Source organism: Drosophila simulans, chromosome 2R (genome assembly GCF_016746395.2).
Source record: "Drosophila simulans strain w501 chromosome 2R, Prin_Dsim_3.1, whole genome shotgun sequence".
NCBI lineage: Eukaryota > Metazoa > Arthropoda > Insecta > Diptera > Drosophilidae > Drosophila > Drosophila simulans.
The window spans coordinates 19,214,243-19,229,632 of NC_052521.2; the positions used below are offsets into that span (position 1 = coordinate 19,214,243).

General features: G+C 45.9%; 4 protein-coding genes across 6 annotated transcripts; 1 reads left to right on the plus strand and 3 right to left on the minus strand.

Moving 5' to 3' along the window:
- Nucleotides 1-729: 729 nt before the first annotated feature.
- LOC6735653 lies at nt 730-2,830 on the minus strand. Its single transcript, XM_002082535.2, has one exon. It carries the CDS (start codon nt 2,146-2,148, stop codon nt 766-768), a length of 1,383 nt encoding a protein of 460 aa, XP_002082571.2. The 5' UTR covers nt 2,149-2,830; the 3' UTR covers nt 730-765.
- Nucleotides 2,831-3,180: 350 nt separating this feature from the next.
- Nucleotides 3,181-5,045, minus strand: LOC6735654. Its single transcript, XM_002082536.4, has 5 exons — nt 4,845-5,045; nt 4,543-4,789; nt 4,405-4,487; nt 4,205-4,354; nt 3,181-4,154 (listed from the first exon to the last, which is right to left on the minus strand). The coding sequence occupies exons 1-5, from the start codon at nt 4,939-4,941 to the stop codon at nt 3,490-3,492; spliced, it is 1,242 nt and encodes a 413-aa protein (XP_002082572.1). The 5' UTR covers nt 4,942-5,045; the 3' UTR covers nt 3,181-3,489.
- Nucleotides 5,046-5,183: 138 nt separating this feature from the next.
- On the plus strand, nt 5,184-13,956 carry LOC6735655 (ERI1 exoribonuclease 2). 3 transcript variants are annotated; one of them, XM_002082537.4, is made up of 3 exons: nt 5,184-5,862; nt 12,625-12,869; nt 12,937-13,956. In XM_002082537.4, exons 1-3 carry the CDS (start codon nt 5,840-5,842, stop codon nt 13,512-13,514), a joined length of 846 nt encoding a protein of 281 aa, XP_002082573.1. In that variant the 5' UTR covers nt 5,184-5,839; the 3' UTR covers nt 13,515-13,956. The 3 variants fall into 3 exon arrangements, with proteins under 3 accessions (XP_002082573.1, XP_016029010.1, XP_016029009.1); XM_016168718.3 differs by lacking the exon at nt 5,184-5,862 and adding an exon at nt 11,086-11,489; XM_016168719.3 differs by lacking the exons at nt 5,184-5,862; nt 12,937-13,956 and adding an exon at nt 10,560-12,397 and having other exon boundaries at nt 12,625-12,756.
- Nucleotides 13,671-15,388, minus strand: LOC6735656 (damage-control phosphatase ARMT1). Its single transcript, XM_016181401.3, has one exon. The coding sequence runs from the start codon at nt 15,374-15,376 to the stop codon at nt 13,982-13,984; it is 1,395 nt and encodes a 464-aa protein (XP_016029012.1). The 5' UTR covers nt 15,377-15,388; the 3' UTR covers nt 13,671-13,981.
- Between the last annotated feature and the right edge of the window lie 2 nt (nt 15,389-15,390).

The following is a 15,390-nucleotide window of genomic DNA, read 5'->3' on the forward strand; positions in this document are numbered from 1 at the left end:
GAAAGCAGGGCGGCAGGAAGCATGGGCATGTGTGAGGATCGGAGGGGAGTTCAAGGAGCCGGTTCAGGACCCGGCACCTCAAGTGCTCGGCCAGCCATGCAATTACATATATCAAGGAATGGGAATGGGTCTGGGAATGGGAACTCACGGCGGGGTGGCCCGTTGGCCGGAGAATATGGAGGCTTCCCTTGTTATTTTTGTGCATGTTACAGAAGGGGCGAATGCATAAATTATTTAAAATTACCCGGCAGCGGCAGAAGGCTCTTCAGCACCCGTGGAGCAGACTCAGTCTTGTAAAGTGCGTGTTATATTGAACAAATATTATTTGGAGTGCAATAAATAGATGATAAATGTCTTAAAGGCGACCCGAGAGCTCCTGCAGAAAGTTAATCACAGCGTTTGAGAAATGGGCTCATCCTGGCAAAGGAACTGCATAGTTGTCGGGGTTTACCGTCGCGAAGAGGAGCAACTTTCCTTGATGTTTAATAAACAAAGGGCGTCTCGGCTACATTAATCATGACTTAAAATATTTTCCTGCATTCTTAACCTTTATAAGCGACTGGGTGCTTAGTTGCAACTTGCTCTTAACCCCATAACTACTTCTCTAAACTTTCGAGCTTGCGTACTGCTAAGAACCCATTTGTTTTGTTTTAATTAAGGGAGTATTCATTGCTGAACAATCAATGAATATTTAACATATGTATTAATTTATTATTTACCCAAATCTCGAATGCACATTGAAAACTTTCTACAAACTAAAAGTGCCTAATGCTTGGGTTTTGTGATCACTTCCGAACCGATAAAGATTTCCTTCTCGGCAACCAATGCTGATTTCTTGAGCATATAGTGCAGATGCAGGAGACAACAGAACGCGAAGGCGATGCGAAACAGGAGTCGTTTGTTGGGTGTAACCAATCCCAGGACTAAAAGCCTTCTTTGGAAGCAGCTGCTCCTTACGCTCTGACCAAAACTGTCGGTATCCTGCAGCTTCCAGCGGAAGTCCTTCCGCTGCAACCAGCCATGCGTGGCCAGGACCTCCTCGAACTGAAGCAATCGCGCCACATGCATCCAGGAGGTGTCCTGCGGAGCACCTGTAGTGGCCACCAGCTCGTCGAGGATGTGTAGCAGAGACCGCAGCGTGTTGACGATGACCGCGATCTGGAAGATGCGCCGCCATACGCCACTGGAAAAAGTGTAGATGGAGCTCAGGTTGTAGAGAACGATGAGTACCAACTGGGGGCTCAGGCAATCTATACATTGCCGGGTGACCTTGACATAGGATCGATGCAACCGCTGCAGCGAAATCTGGCGTCTCTGTAGCCTTCTGACCGCTCGGTAATCCGATCGCAGAATCTCCAAACAGAGCCTCTCGTCAATGGCCGCCATTTCACTGTTCACCAGCTCGAAGGACTTCAGCAGGAGGGCGAGCACAATGCTAATCAGATGCGAGGTGACGTCTATCACCCAAATGGCCAGTGAAATGGGCACCACGAAGAGCACAATAAAGAGCGCTTTCCAGGCGGCGTTTGTGGGGCCCAGCAGTCCCTTGTAGAACAACCGAAAGACCAGCAGCTTGAGCACCAACTGGAAGGCCACAAACCAGGACAGCTCCACCTTTCGCCTGCAGAGCCGATGGAGCTGCGGCGAAAGTCGCAGGATTCGGTTTATCACCCGTCTCCGCTCCTCGATGACTTCTCTTGGCTGGATTAACAGCCAGCAGGAGAATCCCACTAGCTGGAGATGCAGCATCAGGGGATATGGATCCAGGAGTGCCAGCGTGAAGAAGAAGGCGCACCAAAGCCCAATCATCCTTGACACCGTGACGCTGTAGTACGTCAATCGCAGCTCGTTGCAGGACTCATCGTAGCGGAGGCGCATCAATCCCAGGTAATAGAACTGCGCCAGGTAGAAGCGCAGCAGGAGGAGCACGTGCCTGCTGATGTAACGGTTGCTCAGGCGAAGCGAATGCCACGGGGCCATCGATGAAATGGATCTACCAACTGAATGCCGCGAAAGGATACGACTGTTTCCCAATAGAATGGCCATCGTTAGGTGCGTAATGCCGCCATAATGATCTTCTGATGTCCACCAATTAGCTATATGGCACTGAAATGGACAGTAGCAATTTTTATAGTTTGATATAAGCATTATTAAAAAATGTATTTTGTTCTTTTTTGCAATAAACACTTGCTGCAAGTGCGCTGAAAATGAGAACTTGATGAGGGGCCATGGCAACCGACTGTGTACATTAGCCGGAAAACAAAAGCGTGCTCGATGGCTTCATGGCCAAGCACATTTCAGTTAGATGTACTCCGGAATTCTTGCACTTCATCAACACAATTTGTTATGCAATTAATTTGAGTGGCAAAAAGTGAGGAACTTGGTTCGAAGGCGCCAAATGGAGAACTGGCTGATGGCGAGCGGCGGCGGGTGCTGGATGTAAAGTCTGGTAAACAAGTTTTGCATAATTTCCATTAAATATTTCATAAACAACTTGAAAAATGGAAAAGGCTAAGCCATGCAGCCAGCGACTGGGGCGAGGGAAGTCCGAAAAGAAAGCAAGGCAAAACTCGCAGCGGTAATTAAAAAGTTCACAAAAGAGTCGGTCGGGCACCAGGGACTTTGGAAAATTGCTACCAAGAAGAATCCCGCCGATGACAAGGCGCAAAACTTGCCGATTGAATGCGAAATGTGGCCCGGGCAGCCGGACGGACTCCTACCCATTGCCAATTCAAATAAATTAAAAAGGAACTGCGACTCGTTGCCAAGTTTGTCACCGCAGAAAAATAATACGGAAAAAATGCTCTCTACATACTTATATAATATATATAGAGGATAGATATTAAAATATGTAGATGTGAAAAAGCAGCGCAGTGGAGGCTTGAAAGGAACCGCAAACTGCGGTCACTGTGGCTTCTCTGGTCAGTGGTCGTTACTTTTGCACTCTTGTTGTTATTTTTGCGGTGCTTGTCCTGCCAGCACCGCATCCTTGCATCCTTGCATTCTCATATCCTTTTGGCCTTCCAGAGTGCCACTGCTCATTATTGTCGGCAATGTCCAGGCATCGGAAATTGGAAAAGTTTCCTGCATTCGTGACATTCCACACTTTCGCTCACAAGTTCTATGAATATTCAATGCAGTCATAGATTATATTAAATTGATATAAATACGTAAATAATATTTTAAGTTGACAGGGTCAAGAACAGGATGCATTTATTTTTAAAGGATTTTTAAACATCAAACGACATTCGAGAGTTACTAAATATTTACTACAATTTACAATGTTTTGCTAAACGGCAAAGCTCTCTCTCTCTCTCTGTCCCTCTCTTTACCATTTTGCCCCTCTTTTAACCGGTTTCTCTTTGGGACATCAGCAGGGGTGCTTTTGAAACGGTTCGGATTTATCTGAGCGGTTGAAAGTGGGGAAAATCGATGTTTTCCATGTAACAAACAATCAGGTTCAAATGAATGTAACTACAACCGGGAGATTTAACTACTATCGGCAATATCCCGACGCAGCCAATCGACCAGAGCATCCCGGGCGCATTCCGCATCAGCATCCAGGCAGAACAACTTGCAGATGTCCTGCAGCCAGTTCCCAATGATGTAGCGCTTAATGCAGGGCATTACACCCATCTCACGAAACACTTTAAGGCAATAAAGTTGCAGGCGGGGATTATCAGTTGTGGAAACCATGAGACGACCCACATAACACGGCAGTTGGGTGAACTCCCTGCTGCGCCACAAGGCCCGCTTGCTATGGAGGCCATTGAGCAGGGCCAAAGCCGTATATTCCCAGTTTTCCACCTTCTGGCGGGGCAGCAACATCCGCGGATTCTCATCGGGCTGGGCAAAGACGTCGAAAAGCAGCTTTACACCATCCACTGCATCAAAACGCCGCTGACCTTCAGCACAGCAGAGGAGCAGCGCAAATGCCTTGGTGCTCATGTCCCAGAAGTTGGACAAGCGGTTAAGGATCCTCGAGTGCAGCAGCTCAAAGAAGCCCAGCTCAATGCCCCGATCGGGCGCCACTTCCAGCATGTCGCACAGATGGTGCCACAAATGCGAAGGATAGTGCGGACGGCATGGATCCTGCCTGAAGATCTCGGCCAAGGCGGAAAAGTTTTCAGGATCCTCCAGGAAGATACCCAAAACTAGGAGAAAATATAACATATTTAAATCTAATGAAGTGCATACAGCTCACCTTTGGGCTTGCACGTCAAATTTCGCAATATCTCTGAAGCCAAATCATCCTTAATAGGCTCTTGGTTCTTAATGATTTTATAGAACTCCACCCTTAAGCACTTGCGGTTGGTTATATTTTCGGCTCCATCCAAATTGCGTGAGAGTATATCTTTAACAAATAGAAGTTTATCCTAAGAATTCACAAGTCCTTAAACTTACTATAAATCCTTAGATACATCTCCACCTCCCGGTGCTCCTCCTTGTGTTGCTTCAATCTCATTCGCATAAAGGCATTTTTCAACCTGGAGGATAAAAACTGGATGAGATGAAGAAAACTCCTCGAGGCAGACAACCCACTTTCTAACAAGGTCCATTTCAATGATAGCTCTCTGGGCATTCAGTGGATTTAAAACGAATTCCGACAACGAAACGACTGCCTTCCAGTGGGTCAGCCCGACATCGCTATCCAGTTCTTTGAGCAATTTGGGCAGTGCAAACCAGCCGTAGGCCAGGTCAGCACGATCCGCCAGGTGCGTCGAGGTCGAATTGCAGCAGTACGGAATGCACCTGCAAATATTCCGTTTCTCCATATTGTGCGTCCACTCTATAATCCATTTCTAATGATTATCCTTCGCTGATTATATGTATAAGTAAATTACCCGTAGTCTGCAAGCTGTTGATGGAGGTCGGCTTCATCACATCCTTGATTTCGTGTTGCAGGAAGTGATTGCGATATCTCGCTAGCTGCTCCCACATTTCGGTATTATAATGGAAACAGCTGTGAGAAAATACAATACGTGTCAAATGCCAGAACTTTTTTCAAAAATTAACTTCTATCACGTTTGAACTTAACAGTTCTGTTAGGAAAACTATGTTTCTGTACTGTAAAGCGCCATTGCGGCTGAGAACGGAACCCAATTGGTTGGAAGCTCAACTGCGTGTTGAATATTATGAAAAGGTTCGGAGCGCGGATGCAACAGCTGTTCGACGCCGGAAATCGATATATCGCAATACGGTTGATATATTTCGCCGATTTAATGCCGCTGCATTTGTGAACGGGCGCCGAGCGAGTTACAACTGAATATTAGATGCGGATTGCTAGCGCAGCTATACGAGAATATACCGACAGGCACGCAAAAAATGCAAATACCAGGAGTGCATCTCTATTGACCGGTTAAATACTCGGCTGGGCGGATAGTTCATTTACAGCTGCAATTGCATCAATCGCCAAATGCACTTGACTGAAAGGTTGTACAAAAAGACAAAGAGAAAAAACCCAGTGTGCGTGCGGGAATATGTAAAAACAACGAGTTAAATAAATAGCTAAATCAAAATAACAAGGAAAGCAGAACGTAACGAAAGTATCGAAAAAGCGCAGTGTTTTTGTTGTGCCGGCTGAAATAAGTTCGCTTGTGTGTGCGCGCGTGTTTTTGTGTTTCGGCGTGTGCGTGTGAGTGAGCAGACAACAAAAGGAATTCGGCTCGCTCATCTTCTTCCTAGTTTACCGTTTCTTGCACTGCCAAAATCGCAAAAAAAAAAAAAGGGGAATAGGGAGTTAAATAAATAAGCCCACGAATTTCGAATAGCATAAATAGTAGGTCCTGCCAAAAAAAAAAAAAAGTAGAAAAATCAGAGAAACGTCAGTCAGTCAGAAATGGCCTTGATAAAACTAGCAAGGTGAGTTTTTATTCTGTTTCCTCGCTAATATTACCCATAAAGTATGTGTATAGGAATTTTCCCGTTGAAAGTTGTAGTCCACCTTCTCTTTCTTTGCTTTTCCACTTAACAAACCGCAATTAAGTTGGCCAGGGGCGGAGTTTCCAACGAAAGGGGGCTTTTCCGGCTCTTGCCCGCGTAAATTGATTTTCTGTGGCCGCGTCATCCTGTCGTGCTGACCTGAACTGACCCCATTTTTCATTTCAATTTTCCGACGAAATAACAAAGTCCGCAGCCTGGAAAATCCGGCCCTGGCCTTTTTTTTCTTTTGTTGCCACTTGGTCAACAGCAAAGCGCTTGAGGCCGTGTAATAACTTTCGGGCAAATATTTATTTCCCAGCAACGAGTTGTTGATATTGAAGTTGGTCAATGCACTTTGGCGCCCCTGAAACGCACTTAAAATATAGCTAAGTGTAATCAGGCACTGATAACAATAATTACGCATATTGCGAAATCGTAGATATACCTGCAATTATATTCATGTATTTAAATTGTCAGATAATATATTATACTTAATAGCAGTACATTTACATTTCGTAAGTTACAAAAATAAACATCCTTGTGCTTAGATCCAAATTCATTTCGCATGAAATATTTTCAAAATCTTCATAATACCAGTTTCGCAACCAGATTAAACTACATTTCGAATCAAATTAAACAAGATCAATTCATAAACTTAGGAGTACAGCGAACGTAGGATTATGATAATCTGAATTTCAAATGAACTGCTAATAATAGGAAATCTTACGAGAGGTCTGTGCAATTAATTCTGTTATTGTCTAACAACTAACAATGTATTTGTTTACCTTCTCGATTTCGTTTGTTGACTTTTCCCCAGCATGTACAACCACTAGACAAATAAGCACTATCTGGCTATCGAATTTCCAGCGCCATTATCCACTATTCATTCACTATAGACTCCGATATTTATTTATGTGCTGTTTGCGCTCGCCAAGTAAACCAAACAGTCGCAAATCACACATGATTAAATTAATCAAGCGGCGCACAGGCGTTAAGTACGCGATCAGTTGATTGATGGCCCGCTGACTGATTGGCCGCGTGCTCAGCAATCAGAATTGGGACTATCCCACACGCCACAGACTTACTATAAACTATATGCCACATGCACTTTGCCCGGAGGATCCGAGTGCTCCACTTCAAATGGTCTGCCCATAGTTGGAGCAGTGATTCACCTGACCCATTCCCTGGGAGGGATGGGGTGGTCCAAAAATAACTCCCAGCCTTTCAGCAATTGAGATCAGAGTTGCTGGGACACGGACTTCGGTAATTGAGTGTAATTGGAAGTGAACACGAGGCCTCTCACTCCAATCCCCAGATCTCGCTGGCCAGATGACGGATGACAGACGGGCCCAGTGGAAGCTGCAAAAGTGCAGCAGATTGCATCCACAAAGAATGTGTCTGTATCGCGGCCCGATGGCCCCAATATGTCCTCGCCTGACCTGCTAGTTCAATTTGCACATGAAACATGCGCTGTGTATATACGAGTACCACCAACTCATATATGCATGTTTATAAATCTATATATATATGGTTATATGTATTTATATGGCTGTGCAGTGGAAACTTTTGTGGACTACAATGAGAATGCAATAAAACTAAAACGGGAGGCTGCATTGATAAAGCGAGTAATCTATATGACGACATGGTCTCGAGTTACTCTGTAAATAGCACCCTGCGCACATGGAGCGTATTTACATACTACATACGTACATAATGTATCTGCGTAATCTCGGACTGTTTGAATACCCTATTGTTATACGACTCGTGCTGGCGACTCTTTAATTTAATTATGACTATTTCATTAATTGAAATGCGTAGTATTCTATAAATGGAAACCTTGCGGCCGCAATAACAAAGCGCATGGGGCATCAAATGAAAGCTTCCAATCAAGATCTGTGCTTTATACTTTTGCCAATCTTAACTCCAAATGGTGTCAGTTCGATTTGTCACGCCACCTCAGCCAAGTCGTAGATCTTCGATTGATAAGCAGGACTTCCCCCTTTGTCTTGGCCAAAATGCACCTGATCGATCAATGGGAGGTCTTGGCCATCCACTCGTGAGTAGACTCAGCTAACTCTGTAAGGTTGCGCAATTTCCAAGCTGGTCGCACATCGAATTCTAGTTCTCATTCCCACACGAAAACCCGTTTAGAAAACCAACAAACAAATGAGCTAAGATCGGTTTGAGTGTACATATAAGATACGAATTTGGGTGGTTCACAAAATATATCTCATATAAATTGCTCTGTGGAATGTAATTCTATTTACAAACTGGCTGTTATTAAGTATCTAAATGGCTTAAAACGTATCCGCCTTTACGGCCAGTTTAAGATCGTAAACAAAGCTGTGCGAACTGTCTCAGTGGCAGTAGCAGAAATGAAATATACTTATTATTATTGCTCGGTTTATAGCTTATTATTTGCAACAATTGAATCAAACCAAACGTATGTACATATGTGGAGTGCCAGCCGTAAATTTGCAGCGCACAAATTAAAGATCAAACAGAGCAATTGGTCGCGGAAAAACCACAACGAACTTGGCATACACTACGGGCAAAAGAAGTGAGATTTATGGGAGGGAACCAAATTGACATGCGGCTACCTTTTGACCGATCTCAGGGTGGTCTCTGGACGATTCTCTAGAAGATTCCGGCACGCTGCTGACCAATGAACGCTGAGCGCAACTCGATGCCCAGACATTGGCTGGCAATCGGCGTCTGGTTTTCAGATGGCAACCAGAGTGCGGGAAATCCGGCTGAAAGCAGTTTTCACCAAACTTATCCAAAGTCAAGAGCATGGCGCACACGAAACTCACGGATACAGTCGCTACCGCTACCGATACAATTGCATTCCGACCACGTCGCCAGCACCACGACTACGATTCTGGTCGAAAAGCAGCCGAAGCAATAGTGCTGCAACTCAATATTGCATTCGAACGAATGCCGTCCGTAAATCAGGAGACCCGGAGGGGAGCTCCACAGATTGGGGGCTACGGCGGAGAGCCTCCATTGAAATATGGAAACGGATAGAAGCGGAGAAGGCCGCCGTACTTTTTTGGCCCGGCTACGGTATGGTAAATTCGAATGCACGCGTCTCCGTTGCGAACGCGGCATGCGGGGCGTATGCGCAATAAATATATATCATTTGGAGCCCACTTGCTAATTTCCATCAATTGCAATAAACCCAGCCTCAAGTCGACTCATCCACAGGACCTTGATGGTAATCATCCGTAAATAAATACCCCTACCTTTGAATGTGGCAATTAGCTAGAGTCAATTGCCGTGCATGATAATATTTGAAAAGGCTGCACTGCCACGTGAGATATTCCCCCTGATGATCCCATAAAACATAATATGCATTTCGTGTATTTACTAAAATGCATCATCAATTCTTTATTTATTGAACTCTGCTCAATTGTTTGATTTTTATTTATACCTTATGGTCATTTAACGCTATTGCAATATGCCTAATATCCCGAGGTTTATTTTTAGGCTTTGGTTTTTTCAATTTTTCCCCATTTTCTGTCCATTGTGTCCAGGCACGCTTCTCATTTGGCCAATTCATTATAGCCCCTACAATTAGGCTAACTGCTGAGCGTTCCCTGGGAAATATATGGCTAATTAATGGCGCTTTTCAGAAGTGTTACGTGTAATTACTACAACTACATTGTTTGGCGACAAAGAAAATCGCACTTTAATGCCAATTTCGCTGGCCAATTAATGGAATGTGTAAAAAGGGGCTTGTCATCAGCCGGCGACGGCGGTGACCAATTGGAAAACCTGTTGCTGACTCAGTGCTCTTTCAAGTGAAACGCTCAGTGGGTGTGGAAAATTCGTGTGGAAAGCTCACTGAAAAGTGCACTTAATGTTCAAGAAAACTCATTGCAACGCATAATAGCAATATTGGCTTGATAATTTAATCGTTTTTGTTTCCATCTGGTCATGTAATCCCATTCCCTTCAACGGAGTTGGTGGCAGAAACTTCTGCCGATAAAATTGATCCTGTAATTAACCTCTTTTCCGCGTGGAAATTGATGTGCCCCAGTGGCAAACCGCCTACTAGGCAATTGGTTGCAATTTTCTAAATATAGCCCAACCCATTAAAGTCACTTAGAATGCAAAGCCGACAGCGCGGACTCGTTTCAATTGGCGCAAGTAAAAGTGAATTTAAAAGTGGTTTTCCTTTTTTCCCGCTCAGCCTGCGCCAGCTGCACAGAGTTCATTCATCCAATTTCGCGTTGTTTGTGCCAAAGTCGACTTCCGCATATGGTCCACCATCGTTGCGCCCCCTTTGGCCGCCCCAAAATCCAGTGAAAAGCGAAAGTGCGACTGGGGCCGCCTGCATTTGCCCCCTCCTCGCTGTCCATTTAATCATTGCAAATTTTATGCAATCTGCCAACGGCCACCAGTGTGTGTGCGCTGATCTTTTTATAAGCACTTTGTGTGTGCCATATATCAAAAAGCAGATCATGTCGCGCATTTTTCATATGTAATTCAATTTGATTAAATGCGCGTAGCGTGCGCCAAAAGTGCATTGACTCCGAAGGCTGATGCGCTGCATTTGCTGGCCTGATGCGTCTGAAAAATAGAAAAATTAGCCTAATCGAATTGGGGGAAGTACACCCATAACAAAGATCTAATCAGACCCCCAACGGAGAGTTAATGCATTGCAATGCATACTATATGCAATGCGATGGCACGCGATTCGTTCATTTGTCGATGACTACTTGGTCCCCAATGCAGACAGATATCTTCTTTAACTCAACTTTCTTTGTTACTTTTGCTCCAACCCAAAGGAAGTCGAAGTTTTTTCTGACATTTTACAGGGTTTTCCTCCAACAACAAATCAATAAACAATCTCTAATTAGCGAATTTCCTAGTTTTAAATGGGAAAATATACTTTAAAGGACCAATTCGTCTAGCATTTAATCGATACTTTTTGTTTCCTTCGCTTTTCGTCGGCCGACAAAAATAGGTGCAGCAATCTAATTGCGAGGTAACCAGTTCAATTAGTGAAAGTCAGAGTCGCCGGCATTTGCTTTATGCAACTTCATTTTATCGACCAAACAAGACGGTTGCCGCAGCAGCTGTTGTTTAAAAATCCCGCCAAAAATCGGTGTTGTCAAACGCAATACCGAAATGCGACTAGGTGGCAACGCCGCGGCGGCATGTTTTCTTGTTTTCGCATTTAGCATGCGGCGTTGAAATTTCTGAAGCTCGCTGGAAATTGTGCCGAAAATGAGCGCGCTTAGCAGTAAACTGCTCCTGAAACGGATGCCCTGCTCGCTGGACGAACTGGCGCAGCTGATCCGTGAGTGCAAGCTCATCCTGCCGCGCTCTCTGAACACCTACGGCCGGAAAAGGGTGCTCCTCGAGTATAGCGACCCGGAGGAGGCGGCAAAAGCGCTGGAGCAGCTGCAGGGACTCAGCGAATCGCTGGACAAGCCGCTGTGCATCAGTGTCTTTGGACCGCGGCCCACTTCCGGAGCCGCGAGTGCCAGCAGCAAATCCACGCAGACGAAGGCAGCTGGAAATGGAGGCGCTGTTTCTGGCCTTCCGGATATCGACAAGTACGTTCGAAGGCTTTACGCCTGCAATAATCAGTGCGACTTCACACAGCCGCCGCCGCCATATCTCAGCTACAGCTATCCACCCATTAATGGGGAGATCCTAGCCAGGATCGGTCAGAGTCTGCAGACAAATGCCCACTTCTATAACCAAGTTTTGCACCTAATGAATCGCATGAATCTGGAGCCACCCTTTGAAAAGCGACCCGATGGACTGATGGTTCAGATGCATCTCCAGCACGTGGGCACTCAAACCGAGCTGATACCCAGCGAATCGGAAAGCGAGTTGGAGAGCGACGATGGGGAGCAAAAGCTGGCCAAAAGGCAGCGACTGCTTCTAGCTCCTGCGAGCGAAGAAGCCCGTGCCAAGACTCTCAAACGAGCACGCCAAATGCTACAGCAAGCTGCCCATCTAGCTAGTCACACTAAGCCCAAACTGACTGTTCAAAAACCCTCGTTTGACGCACCCAAAATCGACATGAAACTGCCCGAAACCCTAGTACCAGCTTCGATAAACCCAGAAAGACGTCAGTCCATATCACAGCCAGAAAGTGGTGCAAAGGCAGAGAGGCGTTTGTCCACCAGTCAGCTCGAAGCTCTGCCGGTCTATAAGAACTACAAGACCGGCGATCCCAGCAACAAGTTGTACATTAAGAACCTGGCGAAGACCGTGGATGAACAGCAGCTGAGGGAGCTGTATGCCAAGTACACTGCAGCGAGTAATTTGGACATCAAGGTCATGCAGCAGGGTCGCATGAAAGGGCAGGCTTTCGTGACCTTTCTCGATGCCAACAATCCGGAGATTATAGCCCAAGCGCTAAACGAAACCAATGGACTTTTGTGGCACGACAAACCCATGATCGTCTGCTACGGCAAACAGCAATAGGAGCAGTCAAGGGATGTGGGAGAAGGTTAGGACTTCGTAGATTTTCTGTTTTCAAATCGGTTTCCCAAACAGTAGCAGTTTTATAAGACGTCAAACTGGTTTGATCTTATACTCAGATCAGCTGGAGTAGAGGTTATGAAAAACATACCTATTTTGTACAAAATTAGAAAAAAAAAATATTTTTTAAAAATTTAAAAAACTTTCTAACTGTGAGATAACGCTTATATTTTACAATTTCTGTCCGTTTTGCAGGCAACTGGGCCTGATCGATACCATATACGTCGACGGAGCTCGCCCAGATCCAAATAACGATCCCGAGGAGTCGTTCATCGAGGACGAAGTCACAGAGGCCAACACAGTGCCCGCCAAAAGCAAGAAGTCAAGGAAGTCCAAGCGTCTAGCCATGCAGCCCTACTCGTATGTGATTGCCGTGGACTTTGAGGCTACCTGCTGGGAAAATCAGGCTCCACCACATTGGCGAGAAGCGGAGATAATTGGTAAGATATTAAAATAGCAACCCCTCGATTTGTTGCCATTGCTATAATGGAACCTCGTACTTTTTAGAATTCCCAGCAGTGCTCGTTAACCTTAAGACAGGAAAGATCGAGTCGGAGTTCCACCAGTACATCCTTCCCATCGAGTCGCCGCGCTTGAGCACCTACTGCACGGAGCTGACGGGCATCCAGCAGAAGACTGTGGACAGCGGAATACCGCTGACGACGGCGATTGTGATGTTTAACGAGTGGCTGCGCCATGAGATACGCACCAGGAACCTCACCTTGCCCAAGATGAACAAGTCAAACGTACTGGGTAACTGTGCATTCGTCACCTGGACGGATTGGGACTTCGGCATCTGCTTGGCCAAGGAGTGCAACCGGAAAGGGATACGCAAGCCGGCCTACTTTAATCAGTGGATCGACGTGAGGGCCATTTATCGGTCGTGGTACAAGTACCGCCCGTGCAACTTCACGGATGCCCTGTCGCACGTGGGTCTGGCATTCGAGGGCAGGGCCCACTCCGGGATCGACGATGCCAAGAATCTGGGCGCCCTCATGTGCAAGATGATGCGCGACGGGGCGCTATTCTCGATCACCAAAGATCTGACGCCATATCAGCAGCTCAATCCCAACTTCTCGTTGTGAGTTCCAGCGGCCAGCAATCCCTCCAAAACTTGAAACGGAACGCAGAATATCCATTTAGTTACTGGATTTTATTTAAATATTAATATAAAACGCAATGAAAGGATTGGTATGGAGATGATGATGAATAACTAAAGAGAACATGCACGAAAATTTAAATTTCTTCTTTTTTTTTTTTGCCCTGATTTTATTGTAACGGCAATTGATAAGACTTGAACAATTCGAAGTATCGCAGCGATCATACAAATAAATTTATAAATAGCTATAAATATGGCTTAGAGCATACATATTTTTCTACCATTCATACTTGATAATGCTTAGTTATAGTCTATAATACGGAATGCAATACTTATCTTAACGACTTACACCGCCTACCATTTAGGAGATAAATTAATAAAACGACAATAGCTACATATAAATATGGGCTGTTAATTGGGAAATCGAATGAGATCGACTATCATTTCTTGTGTTCAAACGATAATGTCGCTCGAGAGTCGATGCTTGATGGCCACTTGTACGACGGCCTTGTCGCCAGTGACCATCCACTCCGGATTCTGCTCGCTTAGCTTCTCCACCGTGCAGAGGGGCAGTCCACAATAGATATCCGACTTAATGACGCGAAGGGCACAGACGCTGGCGGGTTGAAAGCCACGCAGGCAGTCGGAAAACTGGGTAGTGGGCTTGTAGTTGATGTCGCCGAGCAGTTTCCGGTAGTTGAGATCTCCTTTAAAGATCACCAGGGATGCCTGGCTGATGTAGACATACAAGCAAGGCTGCACGCGCTTCATCTGGCTGCAGTCGTGGCCACTTGTCCAGAAGTAGCTTTTGTCGCACAGGATAAAGGAACGATCCCTGATGTAGGCCCGTATCCGCTTACCAAAGGCATTCAATTCCTGGAACTCGTGCTTGCGTAGGAACTTCAGCAGCCAGTTGAAGTCCTTGTGCGTGCAATCCGAGATGAACCACGGTATAGCCTTCACATGGAACCGCACCCGACTGGCCAAGCCCGATTCTATGATGTACTCGCCCAGCAGCAGATCCGCAAAGAGCTCGAATCCCGCATTGTCGCACACGATGTCCACGTAGACGGGCGCACTGGCCTCGATGAGATCCTGCCAAACATCGGACGACTGATCGGCCAGCAAATCAATGTCGTATTTGGCAATCTGCTTATAGATTTTGTCATGCGCACCCCTCCTTGTGATGTTTAGGTCACCGTGATTGGACCACGCAGATAGTTTCAGTAGATACTGAAAGTCCTCCTGACTGCGCCTTATGCCTTTGGTGGAGACTAGGATGTCCCTCATCAGCGGCGCCACATTGGTGACAATGGACGTCTTTTGATCACCAAAGTAATCATAATTTTTCAGGGTTTCGGATCGCTGGAAGATCGACCAAATGCGGCGGTACATGTAGCAATCCGCATGCAGCCAAACCGCCGAGAACCACTGCCTTCTGTCCTCTCCAATACCCTTGATGAACGAGTTCCAGCTGTCAGTGTCAGGCGCCTTGACGCGAAATATCTGGAAATCCCTGTTGTTGATTATATCATCGCGCAGCAGCTCCAGGCTCCAGATGGTGCGCTTCAAATCGAAATGGGCATACTCCCCGCACTGCTCAATGATATCCGTCTCACGATCCTGCAGGAATATGATCAAATCCCGCAAAAATGCGGGCGATCTTCGCTTGAAGGTGGCAAAAGCCAGGCTGCGCAGGAATCTGGCGGACAGTTCATCATTCTCTCCAGGCGGATTGTATATGATGAGATTCTTCTCGTTGAACCGCTGTTCCTTCAGCTGCTCAATCGCGGCAAGATTGGTGGTTTCCGTGACATCGGTGCGGCTACTAAATTCAGCACTATACATTTTGCCCAAAACGT